Source organism: Oncorhynchus kisutch, unplaced genomic scaffold (assembly GCF_002021735.2).
Source record: "Oncorhynchus kisutch isolate 150728-3 unplaced genomic scaffold, Okis_V2 Okis03b-Okis08b_hom, whole genome shotgun sequence".
NCBI lineage: Eukaryota > Metazoa > Chordata > Actinopteri > Salmoniformes > Salmonidae > Oncorhynchus > Oncorhynchus kisutch.
This window is the reverse complement of record NW_022261980.1, coordinates 5,507,292-5,529,412: the sequence shown is the minus strand read 5'-3', so window position 1 is coordinate 5,529,412 and position 22,121 is coordinate 5,507,292. Positions and strand designations below refer to the sequence as shown.

Sequence of the window (22,121 nt, the reverse complement as noted above, 5' to 3'; positions counted from 1 at the left end):
CCTGCCTGGTAAGCTTGGAGAAGAGCGTGGAGCAGCATGTGTACACGCTGTGTCTGTGGAGTCTGGAGTCGCTAGGGCAACGGGCCTGCCTGGTAAGCTTGGAGAAGAGGGTGGAGCAGCATGTGTACACGCTGTGTCTGTGGAGTCTGGAGTCGCTAGGGCAACGGGCCTGCCTGGTAAGCTTGGAGAAGAGCGTGGAGCAGCATGTGTACACGCTGTGTCTGTGGAGTCTGGAGTCGCTAGGGCAACGGGCCTGCCTGGTAAGCTTGGAGAAGAGGGTGGAGCAGCATGTGTACACGCTGTGTCTGTGGAGTCTGGAGTCGCTAGGGCAACGGGCCTGCCTGGTAAGCTTGGAGAAGAGGGTGGAGCAGCATGTGTACACGCTGTGTCTGTGGAGTCTGGAGTCGCTAGGGCAATGGGCCTGCCTGGTAAGCTTTGGAGAAGAGGGTGGAGCAGCATGTGTACACGCTGTGTCTGTGTGGAGTCTGGAGTCGCTAGGGCAACGGGCCTGCCTGGTAAGCTTGGAGAAGAGGGTGGAGCAGCATGTGTACACGCTGTATCTGTATGGAGTCTGGAGTCGCTAGGGCAACGGGCCTGCCTGGTAAGCTTAGAGAAGAGAGTGGAGCAGCATGTGTACACGCTGTGTCTGTGTGGAGTCTGGAGTCGCTAGGGCAACGGGCCTGCCTGGTAAGCTTAGAGAAGAGGGTGGAGCAGCATGTGTACACGCTGTGTCTGTGTAGAGTCTGGAGTCGCTAGGGCAACGGGCCTGCCTGGTAAGCTTAGAGAAGCGGGTGGAGCAGCATGTGTACACGCTGTGTCTGTGTGGAGTCTGGAGTCGCTAGGGCAACGGGCCTGCCTGGTAAGCTTGGAGAAGAGGGTGGAGCAGCATGTGTACACGCTGTGTCTGTGTGGAGTCTGGAGTCGCTAGGGCAACGGGCCTGCCTGGTAAGCTTGGAGAAGAGGGTGGAGGAGCAGATAGTCCGAGAACAGAGAGGAGAAAAAACGTAAGGAAATCAAGATAGAGCTTTGACTTCTCAAACATCTAAATCTAACACAACATGACGCCTCCTCACCTTATTAATTCAGCCACTTACTTAGATAACTAGCAAGACCTCAAATTTAGGGGTCTCGTTAACTGAGAATTTTGTGTTTTTCACGCAGGAAAAAATATAAAATGCATAAGAAATATCTTGCTGTGTTTTGTAAACACAGATGTAAAATGTTTCTTCTTATAATTTCTGCTTGACAGGCAGAATCATCATCTATCAGCAGACAGCGCTCAGATTTTTTTATTTAAATGTTAGCTTATTTGCTTTTGTGACTGCCAGCCAAATAGAGTTGCATGACTGCCAGCCAAAAACAAAAATTGACAAAAATTATTTTGTCATCTGATGAAAATGAATATATTTTCTGCCGAATGTGTTACACCAATGTATTTTCTGTGAAGGAAACTATAGTTGCAGGTCCCTGATCAGTCTATTGAAGCAAAAAACACTGTTGACTGTCAATATAAAACAGGACCCCTGGCAACACACAGCTGGACTCACCTGCTCCTGCTTTCCCCCATTGTGATATTTACAAACAAACACGTGACTGGACCAGCTGTTCTGGGGAACTAGTAAGCTTTATACTTAAGCAATAAGGCACGAGGGGGTGTGGTATATGGCCAATATACAACAAACCCCCGAGATGCCTTATTGCTATTATAAACTGGTTACCAACATAATTAGAGCAGTAAAAATACATGTCTTGTCATACCAGTGGTATACGGTCTGATATACTATGGCTATCAGCCAATCAGCTTTCAGGGCTGGAACCACCCACTTTATAATGTGACAGGTGAAATGAACACTATCTTAATCTCCTGTCATATTGACTGCAGGTATTTATAATCTTTATCTCCTGTCATATTGACTGCAGGTATTTATAATCTTTATCTCCTGTCATATTGACTGCAGGTATTTATAATCTTTATCTCCTGTCATATTGACTGCAGGTATTTATAATCTTTATCTCCTGTCATATTGACTGCAGGTATTTATAATCTTTATCTCCTGTCATATTGACTGCAGGTATTTATAATCTTTATCTCCTGTCATATTGACTGCAGGTATTTATAATCTTTATCTCCTGTCATATTGACTGCAGGTATTTATAATCTTTATCTCCTGTCATATTGACTGCAGGTATTTATAATCTTTATCTCCTGTCATATTGACTGCAGGTATTTATAATCTTTATCTCCTGTCATATTGACTGCAGGTATTTATAATCTTTATCTCCTGTCATATTGACTGCAGGTATTTATAATCTTAATCTCCTGTCATATTGACTGCAGGTATTTATAATCTTTATCTCCTGTCATATTGACTGCAGGTATTTATAATCTTTATCTCCTGTCATATTGACTGCAGGTATTTATAATCTTTATCTCCTGTCATATTGACTGCAGGTATTTATAATCTTTATCTCCTGTCATATTGACTGCAGGTATTTATAATCTTTATCTCCTGTCATATTGACTGCAGGTATTTATAATCTTTATCTCCTGTCATATTGACTGCAGGTATTTATAATCTTTATCTCCTGTCATATTGACTGCAGGTATTTATAATCTTTATCTCCTGTCATATTGACTGCAGGTATTTATAATCTTTATCTCCTGTCATATTGACTGCAGGTATTTATAATCTTTATCTCCTGTCATATTGACTGCAGGTATTTATAATCTTTATCTCCTGTCATATTGACTGCAGGTATTTATAATCTTTATCTCCTGTCATATTGACTGCAGGTATTTACTGAAAAAGTAGCTACAAATATAAAAATGTATTGAAAAATACATGTAAAAAGAAGTAGTTTCAACGGTATTGACGGTATTGAAAAACCATCCCATGGCTATTGCCAAATACCTCGGGATACGGTATATACGGTATACCGCCCAAACCTAGTGTGTAGGCTACTGTGAGTGAGGGAGATGAGAGACCGCAACCAACCTAGCTAACTCAGTCTGTAGTAGACTGAAAGCTGTATGTATGCATGTGAATGCGTGTGCGTGCGTGTACGTGCGCATGTGTGTGTGTGTGTATGCATGTGTGTGCTCTGAAACGAGCTCTTGGTGCATATTGTTGGAACAAGGTCAGATGTTCTCATCTTAATTGGGTAAAAATAGGCTAGCCGAGACACTAAGGATTCTCCTGGCTCAGTACACAGTATAAAAACACACAGATCCTACCTATACCATTACACCTGACTCCCTTCTATATGTCGAATAATGTATGTACTCTCATTGTTAACCTTCTAGACCTCATTTGTCTTTAAGAAGCAGACACACACACACCCCTGTTCTGACCTAGTTTACCCCTGTATGCGTTGTCATTCGCTATTGTTTGTATCAGTTTGTTTGGCATTATAGATCAGTTAGTTCACCATTACAGTAATACAATAACCAATCACCGATGTTCATTTTCTATGCAAAGACATGGTCCATATTTTGCAGTATAGCAGTATCCCAAGAGGGAGATTTGCCTGAACTTTAGTATGGAATAACAAGCAGGATCAAATCACATTGTATTTGTCACATGCTTGGTAAACAACAGGTGTAGACTAACAGTGAAATGCTTACTGATGGGCCCTTCCCAACAATGCAGAGAGAAACAACAGGTGTAGACTAACAGTGAAATGCTTAGGGATGGGCCCTTCCCAACAATGCAGAGAGAAACAACAGGTGTAGACCAACAGTGAAATGCTTAGTGATGGGCCCTTCCCAACAATGCAGAGAGAAACAACAGGTGTAGACTAACAGTGAAATGCTTAGTGATGGGCCCTTCCCAACAATGCAGAGAGAAACAACAGGTGTAGACTAACAGTGAAATGCTTAGGGATGGGCCCTTCCCAACAATGCAGAGAGAAACAACAGGTGTAGACCAACAGTGAAATGCTTACTGATGGGCCCTTCCCAACAATGCAGAGAGAAACAACAGGTGTAGACTAACAGTGAAATGCTTAGTGATGGGCCCTTCCCAATAATGCAGAGAGAAACAACAGGTGTAGACTAACAGTGAAATGCTTAGTGATGGGCCCTTCCCAACAATGCAGAGAGAAACAACAGGTGTAGACCAACAGTGAAATGCTTACTGATGGGCCCTTCCCAACAATGCAGAGAGAAACAACAGGTGTAGACTAACAGTGAAATGCTTAGTGATGGGCCCTTCCCAATAATGCAGAGAGAAACAACAGGTGTAGACTAACAGTGAAATGCTTAGTGATGGGCCCTTCCCAACAATGCAGAGAGAAACAACAGGTGTAGACCAACAGTGAAATGCTTTCTGATGGGCCCTTCCCAACAATGCAGAGAGAAACAACAGGTGTAGACCAACAGTGAAATGCTTAGTGATGGGCCCTTCCCAACAATGCAGAGAGAAACAACAGGTGTAGACTAACAGTGAAATGCTTAGTGATGGGCCCTTCCCAACAATGCAGAGAGAAACAACAGGTGTAGACCAACAGTGAAATGCTTTCTGATGGGCCCTTCCCAACAATGCAGAGAGAAACAACAGGTGTAGACCAACAGTGAAATGCTTAGTGATGGGCCCTTCCCAACAATGCAGAGAGAAACACTATTATAATAATAGAAAGATAATATTAATACGAGGAGTAAATCCACAATGAGTAATAATAACTTAGTTATATACATGGGGCACCAGTACTGACTAGATGTGCAGAGATACTAGGTAATTGAGGTCGATACAGTATGTACATATAGGTAGGGATAATGACTAGGCATCAGGATAGATAACTGCAACAGCAGTGTATGTGATATTTACATTTTAGTCATTTAGCAGATGCTCTTATCTAGATGAGTTAAAAGAGTTGAACTATTTAGCAGTCTTATGGCTTGGGGGTAGAAGCTGTTCAGGGTCCTGTTGGTTCCGGATTTGGTGCATCGGTACCGCCTGCCATGCAGTAGCCGAGAGAACAGTCTATGACTTGGGTATCTGAGATGCTCTCAATGGTGCAGCTGTATAACCTTTTGAGGAGCTGAGGGCCCATGACAAATCTTTTCAGCCTCCTGAGAGGCATTGTCGTGTGCTCTTCACGATTTGTGTTGGTGTGTGTGGACCATGATAATTCCTTAGTGATGTGGACACCAAGGAACTTGAAGCTCTCAAACCTGCTCCACTCAGCCCTATCAATGTGGATGGGGGCGTGCTCAGACCTCTGTTTCCTGTAGCCCAGATCAGCTCCTTTGTCTTGCTGATGTTAAGAGAGAGGTTGTTGTCCTGGCACCACACTGCCTGGTCTCTGACCTCCTCCCTATAGGCTGTCTCATCGTTGTCGGTGGTATCCAATGACGGTATTGGAGTCATGCTTGGCCACGCAGTCGTGGGTGAACAGGGAGTATAGGAGTGGACTAAGCACGCACCCCTGAGTGGCCCCGGTGTTGAGGGTCAGCGTGGCGGATGTGTTGTTGCCTACCCTGTTTAATCCCAGGGTCCTTAGCTTAGTAATGATCTTGGAGTCAATGAACAGCATTCTCATGTACAGTAGGTTCTCCTTTTGTCCAGGTTGTAAAGGGCAGTGTGGATTGCAATACAATAGAGGTTGCATCATCTGTGGATATGTGGCGGTATGTGAATTGGAGTGGATCCAGGCTGTTTGGGATGAAGGTGTTGATGTGAGCTATGACAAGCCATTCCATGGCTACAGATGTGACTGCTATGAAAGTCATTTAGTCAAATTACCTTGGCATTCTTGGGCACAGGGACACATGGTGTTTACATTTTTTAAATGTACATTTTAATATAACTAGGAAAGTCAGTTATGAACGGGCAAAACCGAACAACGCTGGGCAAAATGTGCGCCGCCCTAAGGGACTCCCAATCACGGCCAGTTGTGATACAGCCTGGATTCGAACCAGGGTGTCTATAGTAACGCCTCAAGCACTGAGATGCAGTGCCTTATACCACTGCACCACTCGGGAGACATTGAAATATGTAGCATTACAGACGGGGTAAGGGAGAGGTTGAAAATGTCAGTGAAGACACTTGCCAGCTGGTCAGTGCATGCTCTGAGTACATGTCCTGGTAATCCATCTGGCTCTACGGCCTTGTGAATGTTGACCTATTTAAGGGTCTTACTACATCGGCTCTGGAGAGCGTGATCACACTGTTGTCCGGAACAGTTGGTGCTCTCATGCATGGTTCAGTGTTGCTAGCCTCGAAGCCAGTATAGAAGGTATTTAGCTCGTCTGGTAGGATCGCATCACTGGACAGCTCGCGGCTGGGTTTCCCTTTGTAATCCATGCTAGCCCTTCCACATCTGACAAGCGACAGAGCCAATGTAGTAGGATTCGATCTTGGTCCTGTATTGACGCTTTGCCTGTTCGATGGTTCCTCGGAGGGCGTAGCGGGATTTCTTTTAAGCGTCCAGATTAGTGTCCCGCTCCTTTAAAGCGACAGGTCTAGCCTTTAGCTCAGTGCAGATATTTCCTGTAATCCATGGCTTCTGATTGGAATGTGGGGACGATGTCATCTATGCCCTTATTAATGAAGCCGGTGACTTCATTAATAAGGACAGCCCTGCAGCCAGCACTTCCTCTATATCCCTCTGAGAACCACTCCTCTGACAGCCCTGGAGCCAGCACTTCCTCTATATCCCTCTGAGAACCACTCCTCTGACAGCCCTGGAGCCAGCACTTCCTCTATATCCCTCTGAGAACCACTCCTCTGACAGCCCTGGAGCCAACACTTCCTCTATATCCCTCTGAGAACCACTCCTCTGACAGCCCTGGAGCCAGCACTTCCTCTATATCCCTCTGAGAACCACTCCTCTGACAGCCCTGGAGCCAGCACTTCCTCTATATCCCTCTGAGAACCACTCCTCTGACAGCCCTGGAGCCAGCACTTCCTCTATATCCCTCTGAGAAACACTCCTCTGACAGCCCTGGAGCCAGCACTTCCTCTATATCCCTCTGAGAACCACTCCTCTGACAGCCCTGGAGCCAGCACTTTTAGTCTGCGTGAAAACCATCCACACCTCTGTGTGTGTGTGTTAAGACTTTTATATAAACCACCCCACTGTGTCTCTCTCCTCTTCTGTCTGGAGTCTGACTACATTAGAATAGTCTTTGAATCTCATCTTTTTATTGCCCTCTGTGATTCATTTATTAGACATTAGAAGGAGAGAAAGTGAGATCAAAGAAGTCTTCATAAAATCTATGTGTATGGAGTTCAAGACACATGAATTAGAGTTCTGAAAAGTCATTTAGGCATTTCAGTTTTCTGTCTGAATGTGTGTGTCTGTTGTCTGACTGCCTGTATATCTCTTTAAATGTGTGTATCAATTTATCAAATGTATTTATAAAGCCCTTCTTACATCAGCTGATGTCACAAAGTGTGTACCGAAACCCAGCCTAAAACCCCAAACAAATCAAACCAAATCAAATGTATTTATATAGCCCTTCGTACATCAGCTGATATCTCAAAGTGCTGTACAGAAACCCAGCCTAAAACCCCAAACAGCAAGCAATGCAGGTGTAGAAGCACGGTGGCTAGGAAAAACTCCCTAGAAAGGCCAAAACCTAGGAAGAAACCTAGAGAGGAACCAGGCTATGTGGGGTGGCCAGTCCTCTTCTGGCTGTGCCGGGTGGAGATTATAACAGAACATGGCCAAGATGTTCAAATGTTCATAAATGACCAGCATGGTCGAATAATAATAAGGCAGAACAGTTGAAACTGGAGCAGCAGCACAGTCAGGTGGACTGGGGCATGGTTCTAGGGCTCAGGTCCTCTGAGAGAGAGAAAGAAAGAGAGGAGAGAATTAGAGAACGCACACTTAGATTCACACAGGACACCGAATTGGACAGGAGAAGTACTCCAGATATAACAAACTGACCCTAGCCCCCCGACACATAAACTACTGCAGCATAAATACTGGAGGCTGAGACAGGAGGGGTCAGGAGACACTGTGGCCCCATCCGAGGACACCCCCGGACAGGGCCAAACAGGAAGGATATAACCCCACCCACTTTGCCAAAGCACAGCCCCCACACCACCAAACAGCAAGCAATGCAGGTGTAGAAGCACGGTGGCTAGGAAAAACTCCCTAGAAAGGTCATAACCTAGGAAGAAATCTAGAGAGGAACCAGGCTATGAGGGGTGGCCAGTCCTGTTCTGGCTGTGCCGGGTGGAGATTATAGATGTTCAAATGTTCATAGATGACCAACAGGGTCAAATAATAATAATTACAGTGGTTGTAGAGGGTGCATCAGGTCAGCACCTCAGGAGTAAATGTCAGTTGGCTTTTCATAGCCGATCACATTCAGAATATCTCTACCGCTCCTGCTGTCTCTAGAGAGATGAAAACAGCAGGTCTGGGACAGGTAGCACGTCCGGTGAACAGATCAGGCTTCCATAGCCGCAGGCAGAACAATTGAAACTGGAGCAGCAGCACGACCAGGTGAACTGGGGAAAGCAAGGAGTCATCAGGCCAGGTAGTCCTGAGGCATGGTCCTAGGGCTCAGGTCCTCCGAGAGAAAGATAGAAAGAGAGAAAGGAAGAAAGAAAAAGAGAGAGAGAATTAGAGAGAGCATACTTAAATTCACACAGGACACCGGATAAGACAAGAGAAATACTCCAGATATAACAGACTGACCCCAGCCCCCTGACACACAAACTATTGCAGCATAAATAATGGAGGCTGAGACAGGAGAGGAGACACCATGGCCCCACCTGACAATACCCTTGGACAGGGCCAAACAGGCAAGATATAGCCCCACCCACTGCCCAAGCACAGCCCCCACACCACTAGAGGGATATCTTCAACCACCAACTTACCATCCTGAGACAAGGCTGAGTATAGCCCACGAAGATCTCCCCTACTGCACAAACCCAATGGGGGGCGCCAACCCAGACAGGAAGATCACGTCAGTGACTCAGCCCACTCAAATGACTCACCCCTCCTAGGGACGGCATGGAAGAGCACCAGTAAGCCAGTGACTCAGCCCCTGTAATAGGGTTAGAGGCAGAGAATCCCTGTGGAGAGAAGGAAACCGGCCAGACAGAGACGGCAAGGGCGGTTCGTTGCTCCACAGCCTTTCCGTTCACCTTCACAGTCCTGGGCCAGACTACACTCAATCATAGGACCTACTGAAGAGATGAGTCTTCAATAAATACTTAAAGGTCGAGACCGAGTCTGTCTCTCACATGTATAGGCAGACCATTCCATAAAAATTGAGCTCTAGGAGAAAGCCCTGTCTCCAGCTGTTTGCTTAGAAATTCTAGGGACAGTAAGGAGGCCTGCGTCTTGTGACCGTAGCGTACGTGTAGGTATGTACAGCAGGACCAAATCGAAAAGATGGGTAGGAGCAAGCCCATGTAATGCTTTGTAGGTTAGCAGTAAAACCTTGAAATCAGCCCTTGCCTTAACATGAAGCCAGTGTAGGGAGGCTAGCACTGGAGTAATATGATAAAAATGTTTGGTTCTAGTCAGAATTCTAGCAGCCGTGTTTAGCACTAACTGAAGTTTATTTAGTGCTTTATCCAGGTAGCCGGAAAGTAGAGCATTGCAGTAGTCTAACCTAGAAGTGACAAAAGCATGGATTACTTTTTCTGCATCCTTTTTGGACAGACAGTTTCTGATTTTTGCAATGTAATGGAAAAAAGCTGTCCTTGAAATATGTTAGTCAAAAGAGAGATCAGGGTCCAGAGTAACGCTGAGGTCATTCAGTTTTATTTGAGACGACTGTACAACCATCAAGATTAATTGTCCGATTCAACAGATTCAACAGAAGATCTCTTTCTTGGGACCTAGAACAAGCATCTCTGTTTTGTTCAAGTTTAAAAGTAGACAATTTGCCGCCGAGGGTAATTTTGGGGCTTCACCATGTTTCATCGAAATGTACAGCTGTGTGTCGTCTGCATAGCAGTGAAAGTTAACATTATGTTTCCGAATGACATCACCTAGAGGTAAAATATATAGTGAAAACAATAGTGGTCATAAAATGGAGCCTTGAGGAACACTGAAATTTACAGTTGATTTGAGGACAAACCATTCATAGAGACAAACTAAAATCTTCCCGACAGATAAGATCTAAACCAGGCCAGAACTTGTCTTTCTAGACCAATTTGGGTTTCCAATCTCTCCAAAAGAATGTGCTGATCGATGGTATCAAAAGCAGCACTAAGGTCTGGGAGCACGAGGACAGATGCAGAGCCTTGGTCTGATGCCATTTAAAGGTCATTTACCACCTTCACAAGTTTAGTATGTCTCTTTAAATGTGCGTTTGTCTCTGTCTGTGTATACATAATATGCTGACCATGTGTGTGCACGTGTGTGCCATTTAGATGGCCATTGAGATGGAAAGCTTGCATCCATCACTCACCTGTTTCCACTCATCTCTCTCCCCCCTTCGTCCTCCCTACAGCCTGTCCAGGGGTTTGACTATGCCAAGCAGCACCTGGGCCGCGTGCAGGGTGGGGAGGGAGAGACCCTCCCCGTGACCCAGGACACCCTGGTGCTGCCCCTGCCCATCCGGGAAGCCCCCCTCTCCCTCTCCCTGGAGAAGGCCCTGCACCAGGACGGCACCGCCAACAAGAAGACCCTCAACTCGGACATACGCAAGAGGTATTAAAGTCACATACACACCTCATATGGCCATACAGAGGGTGTCATAGGAATATATCTACAGTTTAAACTACTTGTTTTGTGTTGAGCCAATCAGATGTGATGTTATTGAGCTGGATAAGCCTATTATGCTCCTGCAGAGGAGAGAGGATGTGACTGGCTAGTAGCTGAGCTCCATTCACGTCAGGCTATTGTTATTCAGTTAAATATAGAGAGGGGAGATATTTCAGGAATACATTTACTCTAGTGTTCTTGTCTTGAAGTGCTTTCCTGAGATCCGTTGACCTCAGATTATTATCAGTTGAATCACAGCAATTTATTCAGGAATGGTATTTTTACCTCTTCTTTTGTCTACGTTAAAGGAATTTCCCTGATATCTTTCCATAAGACTATTATGAGTGAATTGGCCCTGTGGGTAAAATCCTTAATGCTGTTCTGGATGAGACAATGATGTTACCACGGCGTTATCTCCTTACCTCATTTTAGTTTACTGAATGTCCTACTTTGATGTTGGCTAGACCTTCATAAAACCCTCACCATCGTAATGCACTACACAAATGCCTAGTCTTCTTCCCATGTTTTCTGTTATTGTACTGTGGATGTTGACAAGCATCTCTAGTTAAAGGGATAGTTGAGGGTAGCTAGGGGGAATTCAGGGGCAGTTTGGAGGCTTTTAAATTACAAATTACAACGTTCTGACTTTAAGAGGCAGGGTTATAAGAGTTGTGGTGAAGCTCAGCTGTGGTCTGCCATGTATGATGTGATAGAATATAATAGATTAGAACTGAATATAATGGAATGGAATAGAATAGATTAGAACTGAATGGACTGGAATAGAATAGATTAGAACTGAATGGAATGGAATGGAATAGAATAGATTAGAACTGAATGGAATGGAATGGAATAGAATAGATTAGAACTGAATGGAATGGAATGGAATAGAATAGATTAGAACTGAATGGAATGGACTGGAATAAAATAGATTAGAACTGAATGGAATGGACTGGAATAAAATAGATTAGAACTGAATGGAATGGAATGGAATAGAATAGATTAGAACTGAATGGAATGGACTGGAATAAAATAGATTAGAACTGAATGGAATAGATTAGATTATAACTGAATGGAATGGAATAGATTAGAACTGAATAGAATGGAATGGAATGGAATAGAATAGATTAGAACTGAATGGAATGGAATGGAATAGAATAGATTAGAACTGAATAGAATGGAATGGAATGGAATAGAATAGATTAGAACTGAATGGAATGGAATGGAATAGAATAGATTAGAACTGAATAGAACGGAATGGAATAGAATAGATTAGAACTGAATGGAATGGAATGGAATACAATAGATTAGAACTGAATGGAATGGACTGGAATAGAATAGATTAGAACTGAATGGAATAGATTAGATTAGAACTGAATGGAATGGAATAGAATAGATTAGAACTGAATAGAATGGAATGGAATAGAATGGAATGGAATAGATTAGAACTGAATGGAATGGAATAGAATAGATTAGAACTGAATAGGAATGGAATGGAATAGAATAGATTAGAACTGAATGGAATGGAATGGAATAGATTAGAACTGAATGGAATGGACTGGAATATAATAGATTAGAACTGAATGGAATGGACTGGAATAGAATAGATTAGAACTGAATGGAATAGATTAGATTAGAACTGAATGGAATGGAATAGAATAGATTAGAACAGAATAGAATGGAATGGAATGGAATATAATGGAATGGAATAGATTAGAACTGAATGGAATGGAATAGAATAGATTAGAACTGAATAGAATGGAATGGAATAGAATGGAATGGAATGGATTAGAATGGAATGGAATGGAATAGATTAGAACTGAATAGAATGGAATAGATTAGATTACAACTGAATGGAATGGAATAGATTAGAACTGAATAGAATGGAATGGAATGGAATAGATTAGAACTGAATAGAATAGATTAGAACTGAATTGAATAGAATAGATTAGAACTAAATAGAATGGAATGGAATAGAATAGATTAGAACTGAATAGAATAGATCAGAACTGAATAGAATAGAATAGATTAGGACTGAATGGAATGGATTCAAACTTAATAGAATAGATCAGAATTGAATGGAATGGAATAGAATAGATTAGAATTGAATAGAATGGAATGGAATAGAATATATTATAATTGAATAGAATGGAATAGAATAGATTAGAACTGAATGGAATAGAATGGAATGGAATAGATTAGAACTGAATAGAATAGATTAGAACTGAATTGAATAGAATAGATTAGAACTGAATAGAATGGAATGGAATAGAATAGATTAGAACTGAATAGAATAGATCAGAACTGAATAGAATAGAATAGATTAGGACTGAATGGAATGGATTCGAACTTAATAGAATAGATCAGAATTGAATGGAATGGAATAGAATAGATTAGAATTGAATAGAATGGAATGGAATAGAATATATTATAATTTAATAGAATGGAATAGAATAGATTAGAACTGAATGGAATAGAATAGAATAGAACGGAATGGAATGGAATGGAATGGAATGGAATGGAAAAGATTAGAACTTAATAGAATAGATCAGAACTGAATAGAATGGAATGGAATGGAATAGAATATATTAGAACTGATTGGAATGGAATATAATAGAACACTCCTGTCCTCTGACATCTACCCCCATGCTGACTAATAGTGAATCATTAGAGGGGTGTCTCTGTATGGACAGGTGGAATCAACCAATCACCACATCTGACAGGGACAGGGGGGCCCTTAGGTAAATGCTAAATCATGCTAAATTGTTCTGCGAGGGAGCAGAAAAGGACTTCATTTTTCACAATGCTGCAGGAGAACAAGCATGGAATGAGGATTGGTTCTGGTGAAGTTTAGACTATGAAACAGATAAAGGGATTGTTTTTGGAGCATCCTGTGACCCTGAACTCAAGGTTCTGATCCTTCTCACCATCAACAAAGTGATTCCTGTTATCTTTGGCTTCTCATTCATGGTTGGGCTGGTGTGTTGTTGTGACTACCACTGGACCTATTTTTAGAGTTTCTTTAGCTGAGTCAAGACGAACAGCAGCTTGGTGTCATCATCACAGCCTTATCCATTTTGGTGACATCATCAAAGCATAGATGCGGTAAAGAGGTCAATCGAACTCGACCAAAACAATGGAATTCCCATGGAAACGCATGGGGAAAGGGTTGTGGGGGAAAGATCCAGTATCTCACATTATGTTGAGGTAAAAATCTGAGTATAATGCTTCTATGGATGTCAACCTCAACACATGTTCATGTCATCGTCACCAATCAACCAATCAATTACAGTTAAAAATGACTTTGACTACCACCACCGATTAACCAGCTTATACAAACAGGAGTTAGCGTTTTGCAATCTTCTAAAACTGAAAATAAACAACTTCTTCATCTTATGCAACAAAAACAGCCAAATATATCCAACTCAGACTTAAGTAACCACATTGTGGGCCTGTTACAACATATAAATCATGAAAGATGTGCCTCCCGAGTGGCTCAGTGGTCTAAGGCTCTGCATCGCAGTGCTAGCTGTGCCACTAGAGATTCTGGGTTTGAGTCCAGGCTCTGTCTCAGTGGTCCAGTGCTAGCTGTGCCACTAGAGATTCTGGGTTTGAGTCCAGGCTCTGTCTCAGTGGTCCAGTGCTAGCTGTGCCACTAGAGATTCTGGGTTTGAGTCCAGGCTCTGTCTCAGTGGTCCAGTGCTAGCTGTGCCACTAGAGATTCTGGGTTTGAGTCCAGGCTCTGTCTCAGTGGTCCAGTGCTAGCTGTGCCACTAGAGATTCTGGGTTTGAGTCCAGGCTCTGTCTCAGTGGTCCAGTGCTAGCTGTGCCACTAGAGATTCTGGGTTTGAGTCCAGGCTCTGTCTCAGTGGTCCAGTGCTAGCTGTGCCACTAGAGATTCTGGGTTTGAGTCCAGGCTCTGTCTCAGTGGTCCAGTGCTAGCTGTGCCACTAGAGATTCTGGGTTTGAGTCCAGGCTCTGTCTCAGTGGTCCAGTGCTAGCTGTGCCACTAGAGATTCTGGGTTTGAGTCCAGGCTCTGTCTCAGTGGTCCAGTGCTAGCTGTGCCACTAGAGATTCTGGGTTTGAGTCCAGGCTCTGTCTCAGTGGTCCAGTGCTAGCTGTGCCACTAGAGATTCTGGGTTTGAGTCCAGGCTCTGTCTCAGTGGTCCAGTGCTAGCTGTGCCACTAGAGATTCTGGGTTTGAGTCCAGGCTCTGTCTCAGTGGTCCAGTGCTAGCTGTGCCACTAGAGATTCTGGGCTTGAGTCCAGGCTCTGTCTCAGTGGTCCAGTGCTAGCTGTGCCACTAGAGATTCTGGGTTTGAGTCCAGGCTCTGTCTCAGTGGTCCAGTGCTAGCTGTGCCACTAGAGATTCTGGGTTTGAGTCCAGGCTCTGTCTCAGTGGTCCAGTGCTAGCTGTGCCACTAGAGATTCTGGGTTTGAGTCCAGGCTCTGTCTCAGTGGTCCAGTGCTAGCTGTGCCACTAGAGATTCTGGGTTTGAGTCCAGGCTCTGTCTCAGTGGTCCAGTGCTAGCTGTGCCACTAGAGATTCTGGGTTTGAGTCCAGGCTCTGTCTCAGTGGTCCAGTGCTAGCTGTGCCACTAGAGATTCTGGGTTTGAGTCCAGGCTCTGTCTCAGTGGTCCAGTGCTAGCTGTGCCACTAGAGATTCTGGGTTTGAGTCCAGGCTCTGTCTCAGTGGTCCAGTGCTAGCTGTGCCACTAGAGATTCTGGGTTTGAGTCCAGGCTCTGTCTCAGTGGTCCAGTGCTAGCTGTGCCACTAGAGATTCTGGGTTTGAGTCCAGGCTCTGTCTCAGTGGTCCAGTGCTAGCTGTGCCACTAGAGATTCTGGGTTTGAGTCCAGGCTCTGTCTCAGTGGTCCAGTGCTAGCTGTGCCACTAGAGATTCTGGGTTTGAGTCCAGGCTCTGTCTCAGTGGTCCAGTGCTAGCTGTGCCACTAGAGATTCTGGGTTTGAGTCCAGGCTCTGTCTCAGTGGTCCAGTGCTAGCTGTGCCACTAGAGATTCTGGGTTTGAGTCCAGGCTCTGTCTCAGTGGTCCAGTGCTAGCTGTGCCACTAGAGATTCTGGGTTTGAGTCCAGACTCTGTCGAAGCCGGCCGCGACCGGGAGACCCATGGGGCAGCGCACAATTGGCCCAGCATCGTCCGGGTTAGGGGAGGGTTCGGTCGGCAGGGATGTCCTTGTTTTTTAAAAATAAAATGAATTATCATGAAAGATTTGACGAATATCGTATCTTGTTAGATCAGATTTGTTGAAAGTGCGCCAATCTGGTCAATGGAACACTGCATCAATCGACCCCTTATATCCACTTTGGTGACATCAACAAAGCCTTATCCACTGGTGACATCTTCATAGCCTTATCCACTGGTGACATCTTCATAGCCTTATCCACTGGTGACATCTTCATAGCCTTATCCACTGGTGACATCATCATAGCCTTTTCCACTGGTGACATCATCATAGCCTTATCCACTGGTGACATCTTCATAGCCTTATCCACTGGTGACATCATCATAGCCTTATCCACTGGTGACATCAACAAAGCCTTTTCCACTGGTGACATCATCATAGCCTTATCCACTGGTGACATCATCACAGCCTTATCCACTGGTGACATCTTCATAGCCTTATCCACTGGTGACATCATCATAGCCTTATCCACTGGTGACATCTTCATAGCCTTATCCACTGGTGACATCATCATAGCCTTATCCACTGGTGACATCAACAAAGCCTTATCCACTGGTGACATCATCATAGCCTTATCCACTGGTGACATCTTCATAGCCTTATCTCCTTGGTGACATCATCACAGCCTTATCCACTTGGTGACATCATCACAGCCTTTTCCACTCGTGACTTGCATTCCCCAGCACATTCATAGCACACTTTCTGTGCAAAACTATTGTCTCACTGCTGATTCATACACATAGGCAATAGACTGAGACAGATTGAATAAGGACGACTGAAGAGATACTTGAGTCGAGTGTTTGCGGCACAGGCTTCCCCAGATGATCTTGAGCTACTTTTATGTTATTGAGTAAAATAATAACAGGTGGTGTTCATTATATTGCTGGGACCAGGATGCAATTTGCATGGACCAATGGAGTGCAACACATCACTTTCCCAAAACAGCACAAATAAAAAGCACCCAATGGTAGAATACTGAGAGAGAGCCCTCCCCTACCAGTCAAATCTATCAACATGTAAATTAAAGTTAGAACCCCCCCACCCCCCACACTACCACCACCACCACCCCCCCACACTACCACCACCACCACCCCCCACCCCCCACACTACCACCACCCGCCACATCATCACCACCACCACCACCACCCCCCCACACTACCACCACCACCACCCCCCACACTACCACCACCCCCACCCCCCACACTACCACCACCCGCCACATCATCACCACCACCACCACCACCCCCCACACTACCACCACCACCACCCCCCACACTACCACCACCACCACCCCCCACCCCCCACACTACCACCACCCGCCACATCATCACCACCACCACCACCCCCCACACTACCACCACCACCACCCCCCACACTACCACCACCACCACCACCACCCCCCAAACTACCACCACCACCACCCCCCACCCCCCACACTACCACCACCCGCCACATCATCACCACCACCACCCCCCAAACTACCACCACCACCACCACCCGCCACATCATCACCACCACCACCCCCCACACTACCACCACCACCCCCCACCCCCCACACTACCACCACCCGCCACATCATCACCACCACCACCCCCCACACTACCACCACCACCACCCCCCACACTACCACCACCACCACCCCCACCCCCCACACTACCACCACCCGCCACATCATCACCACCACCACCACCACCCCCCACACTACCACCACCACCCCCCCCCCACCCCCCACACTACCACCACCCGCCACCTCATCACCACCACCACCCCCCACACTACCACCACCACCACCCCCCACCCCCCACACTACCACCACCCGCCACATCATCACCACCACCACCCCCCACACTACCACCACCACCACCCCCCACACTACCACCACCACCACCCGCCACATCATCACCATCATCACCACCCCCACACTACCACCACCACCACCCCCCACACTACCACCACCACCACCACCCCCCAAACTACCACCACCACCACCCGCCACATCATCACCACCACCACCCCCCACACTACCACCACCACCACCCCCCACACTACCACCACCACCACCACCCGCCACATCATCACCACCACCACCCCCCACACTACCACCACCACCACCCCCCACACTACCACCACCACCACCACCCGCCACATCATCACCATCATCACCACTACCATCCCCCACACCATCACCACCACTACAATCCCCCACACCATCACCACCACTACCATCCCCCACACCATCACCACCACTACCATCCCCCACACCATCACCACCACTACCATCCCCCACACCATCACCACCACTACCATCCCCCACACCGTCACCACCACTACCAGCACCACTCCCCACACCATCACCACCACTACCATCCCCCACACCATCATCACCACTACCATCCCCCACACCATCACCACCACTACCATCCCCCACACCATCACCACCACTACCAGCACCACTCCCCACACCATCACCACCACTACCAGCACCACTCCCCACACCATCACCACCACTACCATCCCCCACACCATCACCACCACTACCACCACCACCCCCCACACTACCACGACCACCACCCACCACATCATCACCATCACCACCACCACCACCACCACCCCCCACACCATCACCACCACCACCCCCCACACCATCACCACTACCCTCCCACACCATCACTATCACCACCATCCCTCACACCATCACCACCACCACCAACCCCCACACCATCATCATCACCACCCCCACACCATCACTATCACCACCACCCCCACACCATCCCCACCACCACTATCACCACCACCCCCACCACCACCACCACCCCCACGCCATCACCACCACCACTCCTCACACCATCACCACCACCACCAACCCCCACACCATCATCATCACCACCCCCACACCATCCCCACCACCACGTTATACTTTATAATGGCCTACCACCTCTTTTCTCTTTTCTAAAGTCTTGTAATCAAATCCCATTTGCTGTGGGCAGGTAGCCTAGTAGTTAAGAGCATTTGGCCAGTAACCAAAAGGTTGCTGGTTCAAATCCCAGAGCCATCTAAGTGAAAAAATTGCCAATGTACCCTTGAGAAAGGTACTTAACCCCAATTGCTCATGTAATTCGCTCTGGATAAGAGTGTCTGTTAACTGACTAAAATGTGTTAAGTTGTGATTGTATTAAATGTGACTGTTCTGCCTTGCCACTGTAATTGAGGCAGTTGACGACACTGTTTGTGGAAATGCTAAGCTAAATTGTCTGAACAATTGGGGACGAACAGCCTCAACCTATTAGATACTAAAAATTACAAAGTGGTGGCTATTTTCTCTCTGGTTCTCTGTGAACTTCTAACATACCCACTGAAAACATCTTGCCAATGCTCTCTAAACACTGTTTGTCCTACGGGTTACAAATACTCAGCAAACGTTCTGAGAATGTTTCCAAATGTTCTGTCAATTCTGCCTCTGCCATCAGAGCAGACACACATTGTTCTGAGGGCTCACTGTCTGTCTCTGTTATGACTGTTAAAGGACAGCACTGTCTGTCTCTGTTATGACTGTTACAGGACAGCACTGTCTGTCTCTGTTATGACTGTTACAGGACAGCACTGTCTGTCTCTGTTATGACTGTTACAGGACAGCACTGTCTGTCTCTGTTATGACTGTTACAGGACAGCACTGTCTGTCTCTGTTATGACTGTTACAGGACAGCACTGTCTGTCTCTGACTGTTACAGGACAGCACTGTCTGTCTCTGTTATGACTGTTACAGGACAGCACTGTCTGTCTCTGTTATGACTGTTACAGGACAGCACTGTCTGTCTCTGACTGTTACAGGACAGCACTGTCTGTCTCTGTTATGACTGTTACATGACAGCACTGTCTGTCTCTGTTATGACTGTTACAGGACAGCACTGTCTGTCTCTGTTATGACTGTTACAGGACAGCACTGTCTGTCTCTATTATGACTGTTAAAGGACAGCACTGTCTGTCTCTGTTATGACTGTTACAGGACAGCACTGTCTGTCTCTGACTGTTACAGGACAGCACTGTCTGTCTCTGTTATGACTGTTACATGACAGCACTGTCTGTCTCTGTTATGACTGTTACAGGACAGCACTGTCTGTCTCTGTTATTACTGTTACAGGACAGCACTGTCTGTCTCTATTATGACTGTTACAGGACAGCACTGTCTGTCTCTGTTATGACTGTTACAGGACAGCACTGTCTGTCTCTGTTATGACTGTTACAGGACAGCACTGTCTGTCTCTGTTATGACTGTTACAGGACAGCACTGTCTGTCTCTGACTGTTACAGGACAGCACTGTCTGTCTCTGTTATGACTGTTACATGACAGCACTGTCTGTCTCTGTTATGACTGTTACAGGACAGCACTGTCTGTCTCTGTTATGACTGTTACAGGACAGCACTGTCTGTCTCTGTTATGACTGTTACAGGACAGCACTGTCTGTCTCTGTTATGACTGTTACAGGACAGCACTGTCTGTCTCTGTTATGACTGTTACAGGACAGCACTGTCTGTCTCTGACTGTTACAGGACAGCACTGTCTGTCTCTGTTATGACTGTTACATGACAGCACTGTCTGTCTCTGTTATGACTGTTACAGGACAGCACTGTCTGTCTCTGTTATGACTGTTACAGGACAGCACTGTCTGTCTCTGTTATGACTGTTACAGGACAGCACTGTCTGTCTCTGTTATGACTGTTACAGGACAGCACTGTCTGTCTCTATGATTATTACAGGACAGCACTGTCTGTCTCTATTATGACTGTTACAGGACAGCACTGTCTGTCTCTATTATGACTGTTACAGGACAGCACTGCCTGTCTCTGTTATTACTGTTACAGGACAGCACTGTCTGTCTCTGTTATGACTGTTACAGGACAGCACTGTCTGTCTCTGTTATGACTGTTACAGGACAGCACTGTCTGTCTCTGTCATGACTGTTACAGGACAGCACTGTCTGTCTCTGTCATGACTGTTACAGGACAGCACTGTCTGTCTCTATTATGACTGTTACAGGACAGCACTGTCTGTCTCTATGATTATTACAGGACAGCACTGTCTGTCTCTATTATGACTGTTACAGGACAGCACTGTCTGTCTCTATGATTATTACAGGACAGCACTGCCTGTCTCTAATATGATTATTACCATACTATTACAGGTTACATTTTGGACAGGGGTCAGTGTTGGATTCTAAGGCGTCAACAGTCAGTGCTTGAAATACTCCTCTGAATGGCAGTGCTTTTAAACAGGCTCTAATACCCCTCTGTATGGCAGAGCTTTTAAACAGGCTCTAATACCCTCTGAATGGCAGAGCTTTTAAACAGACTCTAATACCCCTCTGTATGGCAGAGCTTTTAAACAGGCTCTAATACCCTCTGAATGGCAGAGCTTTTAAACAGGCTCTAATACCCTCTGAATGGCAGAGCTTTTAAACAGGCTCTAATACCCTCTGAATGGCAGAGCTTTTAAACAGGCTCTAATACCCTCTGAATGGCAGAGCTTTTAAACAGGCTCTAATACCCCTCTGAATGGCAGTGCTTTTAAACAGGCTCTAATACCCCTCTGAATGGCAGAGCTTTTAAACAGGCTCTAATACCCCTCTGAATGGCAGTGCTTTTAAACAGGCTCTAATACCCCTCTGTATGGCAGAGCTTTTAAACAGGCTCTAATACCCTCTGAATGGCAGAGCTTTTAAACAGGCTCTAATACCCCTCTGTATGGCAGAGCTTTTAAACAAGCTCTAATACCCCTCTGAATGGCAGTGCTTTTAAACAGGCTCTAATACCCCTCTGAATGGCAGAGCTTTTAAACAGGCTCTAATACCCCTCTGAATGGCAGTGCTTTTAAACAGGCTCTAATACCCCTCTGTATGGCAGAGCTTTTAAACAGGCTCTAATACACTCTCTGAATGGCAGAGATTTTAAACAGGCTCTAATACCCCTCTGAATGGCAGAGCTTTTAAACAGGCTCTAATACCTCTCTGAATGGCAGTGCTTTTAAACAGGCTCTAATACCCCTCTGTATGGCAGAGCTTTTAAACAGGCTCTAATACCCCTCTGTATGGCAGAGCTTTTAAACAGGCTCTAATACCTTCTGAATGGCAGAGCTTTTAAACAGGCTCTAATACCCCTCTGAATGGCAGAGCTTTTAAACAGGCTCTAATACCCACTCTGAATGGCAGAGCTTTTAAACAGGCTCTAATACCCTCTGTATGGC

General features: G+C 45.7%; 1 protein-coding gene across 1 annotated transcript in view; it reads left to right on the top strand.

Moving 5' to 3' along the window:
- Positions 1–22,121, top strand: part of LOC109877483 (UPF0606 protein KIAA1549L-like) — a 178,824-nt gene that overhangs the window by 123,523 nt on the left and 33,180 nt on the right. The window contains 1 exon segment of the mRNA XM_031812402.1: positions 10,427–10,626. Coding sequence (XP_031668262.1) covers positions 10,427–10,626 — 200 coding nt within the window.